Raw genomic sequence first — 3,512 nt, 5'->3', positions numbered from 1 at the left:
GTCCCCCACCTTAATATCTCTAAGCATACTATTGATGTTACATTTTCTAAAATTAGCATATACATGATATAAACACATGTCTTTCCCTACCTATTGGTTTTATCGTTGCTGAATTTTGATTTTATTGAAGCACGAATAATTCTTAATTACGATTACCAGACAAAAATACGTTACCGCCTGCACTCGTAAATTTGTCATCCGCTTAAATATTACGCCCGCCCGAGTTATCTTTCATCGGCGCTAAGTATCACGCGCCCGTCGGTATTCTTCATAGGCCTATATTAGCCGGACTATGGCTAGTCGTAGCGAAGTGTACTATCACAGAGGTACATTTAGAGAAGGTATGAACGTTTTACAAGCAGTTTTGCAATAGCTTTCAACTGTTTCAACGATATTGCTAATCATTAAATTGTGAATAAATATTCACTTTAGACATTGTTTTTCGCTATGATTCTCCTTAATACCATTATGACACCCAACATTTACCTGAAAAACGATTATTTGCTTTCTTCAAAACAAGTTTACTTTTAAACGACCACGCGTTTTGCACAGTTTATGCATGGATGTCATGTTTTACGACTATAAATTTCCATCAGTATATAGTCGTTTATTTGCTATGACGGATAACTTGTGCCGTAATGATATTAGGCATCGGATTGTATCAGCGTGCAGCAGTTTCAGCCGTTGCTAAAACTAATGTGCATACTCACGGCCAGCATAGCTACCAGCTGATTCCCTTACGGCCTTCCAGTCGTACCGCCATAGAACAATGGAAACTATCTCTATATCAAACTTTGCGTTAAACATGCACTCTTCCATGTGTTGAAAAACTGTGCTTTGTCGTATTCAAAGTAACCTATCTTTGATAAGAACATTAACGATTTAGGCATAAATTTAATTCGGATTGTCATATGATTTAAGGGAGAATTCAATAGGACGAAAAAACCGGTCGTCTTTTAATAGTTCATTCACATATTGATATATTTACAGTTGAACTATGGCAAACGCTGTTAAAACCTTGTGTCATTACTCCTTATTATTAACTCTGCTATATTATCTTAATATCTCGCATACTGATTTGAGTCTACATTTTTATAAAATTTCTAGATACATTATTTCAAACACATTGTTCTTACTATGGTTTTCTGTAATTTGGCAGTATATTGAGCACATATAAACATGTACTATAGCTATGTTCTGTGTAATTTTGAGTACTATTCAAGCAACTACAGTCATGGCTCGACTCTTAATTTTTTTTCAGGGTGGCCGCCGCGGCCACTTGAGCTATGATATCAGAGTGCCAAAAATTGATTTTCAGGCTGGCGCCATACTCATTTTATCCTACACTCATGTGTAGATGTGTTTGGCAATATTCGCTAACATAACTAATTTACGACAACATACAAATAGAAATAACAAAACCTGACTGAGTTAAATAAGTTCTCAAATATTAAAAAGCTTCATAATTCTCATGCATAGTATCTTTATCTTTACAGTAGTCATGAACTCTCATCGACATGTCATGTAAAAGTCAATAAATATGTCTTTCAATCATTCAAATGTCGCTTGACTTTCATCTTGAACTTTCTATAGAATTCCAGATTTTATTTCTGACATGGAGTCACGCCCATCAGAGTTCCTGCCTCAGCTGGCTTCTCTTTTCGCACATTTCTGCCTCCCGTGATCGAGTTTTCCCGATAGTATACACAGGTTGACGGCTCATTATTAGGGTTAAATTGTGTAACACTTGATCCGGAATGCAATGATGTAGAATAGGAGTCGGCTGACACTTTGCTCCTTGAGGGAAGGTGCGTGAGAGAGCTCAGCTCTTCACCAACTTAAGGCGGCTGAACCCGCGCTCTGCTTCTGCTGAGCTGGCTGGAATACTCAGCAGTAGGTCCATCAGTGCGCAGATATTGGGTAACTCCTCCTTGAGTTCAGGGATGGTGGTGGCCCACGGATGGTCCTTCTTGTTCTTCTTGGCATACATTCTTGCCTTGAGTAAGTCCCACTCTACACCAAGAGCGTCGACGACTACCCCAGCATCCTTCAGCACTGCTTCAAAGTGGTGGCGAAGAGTCTGCACTGCTTCATCCCCAAAGTCCTCATCAGCTTCATGTTCTTGTGGCCAGAATGTGAAGCTGAGGATCTGCATTGCTGCCAGCACTTCATCATTCATGTCATCGAATCTGCCAAGCAAAGAGCTCTCTAGGCCATCTACCAACTGCACCAGTCCTGCTTCAATGTTGTCACTCCCTGTCAACTCAAATTCCCCACTATTGAAAGTGTCATCGAAGTTTTGCAGACGTGGTGATGATTTCTTGCTCCTGTATTTCTTGAGGGTTGTTAATGACATGTCTATAGATGCAACCACATCAGCGACAGTGGACTGTGATCGCTGTGCTGTCAGTGACACCTTTGAGAGGACCGTCACAACATCCAGCATAAAGTGTGCAAAGAGAACCACATCCTTCCGTTGCAGCTGCTTCAAGTACCCTTTGGCCTTCGCTCTGGCATCTGTTGTTACTCCTGGTTGTGCTTGAAGCTGATGCAGTTGAGTTGTGATGGCATGGTATCCCCTCAGGAAATTCTCCAGAGCACGTTGCAGGTGAGGTAACCACCGTGTCCCTCCAACCCTGGTTGGGAATAGCTGTGGGACTCCCACGGCATCTGCTGCCTCTTTCAGTGAGCTTCTGTTCTTGGAGCTGTTCTTGTAGAAGAGATACAAGTTGAGCAGTAGCGAGTTGACAGTATTGCAGAGAGCGACATTCTTGACTGCATCTTTGAATGCCAGCTCAAGCCTATGGGCAGTGCAGTGCACTGCTTGTAGGGCTGGACTGAGCTCTTTCAGCCGAGAAGCCACTCCTCCTTTCTTCCCCAACATCACCGCTGCGCCATCGGAACCAAAACCTACCAGCTTTTGGCTAATGGAAGCTCTATCCACTTGTAATCTCTCTGACAGTGAGTGAAGGATGGCCTCAGTGATAGACTTGGCATCAGCAGTAACAACTCCCACAACTGCCACAAACTCATTGTATACCGAGCCGTCACAAGCATGACGAAGGTAGATGATTTCGTCTTCAGTCACGGACGACCCATTACTACGTCGACTTCACCCCCCCCCTCAACTGATCAATCTCGCACACACACACACTCTCTCCGACAACCGTTCACCCAACCCCCTCTTCACTCATCCCTCCTCCCTCTTCTCTCGCCCCCACCCCCGCCCACCCAACACACAAGTTCAATCCAGCGGCATCCGCAGCTACCAGCTCACTCTCGTCCAGCATCAATCCAAGGCTACACACAATCTACACATCGCCGACCGTTATGACTCACCTCTTCTGCGTACACACTCAGCTATCCTCTCGCCATACCCTTAACACACACCACACATATCTGTAGTTTTTATCCCGTGGAGACACAGCCCATATGAAACACCTCAAGCTGCTCATTCCTCTGCATGATAGTCGTGCGCGCTCTTGACAGTCCCTCGTCCCTCTATCTCTTTC

General features: G+C 43.6%; 1 protein-coding gene across 1 annotated transcript; it reads right to left on the bottom strand.

Annotated features, from left to right (window-relative positions):
- Window positions 1–1,822: 1,822 nt before the first annotated feature.
- LOC106820108 (zinc finger protein 862-like) lies at window positions 1,823–2,884 on the bottom strand. The gene has a single exon (XM_014824662.1). It carries the CDS (start codon window positions 2,882–2,884, stop codon window positions 1,823–1,825), a length of 1,062 nt encoding a protein of 353 aa, XP_014680148.1.
- Window positions 2,885–3,512: the final 628 nt, after the last annotated feature.

Source organism: Priapulus caudatus, unplaced genomic scaffold, assembly GCF_000485595.1.
Source record: "Priapulus caudatus unplaced genomic scaffold, Priapulus_caudatus-5.0.1 Scaffold6980, whole genome shotgun sequence".
NCBI lineage: Eukaryota > Metazoa > Priapulida > Priapulimorpha > Priapulimorphida > Priapulidae > Priapulus > Priapulus caudatus.
The sequence above is the reverse complement of the archived record's forward strand: the minus strand, read 5'-3'. Positions and strand labels throughout refer to the sequence as shown.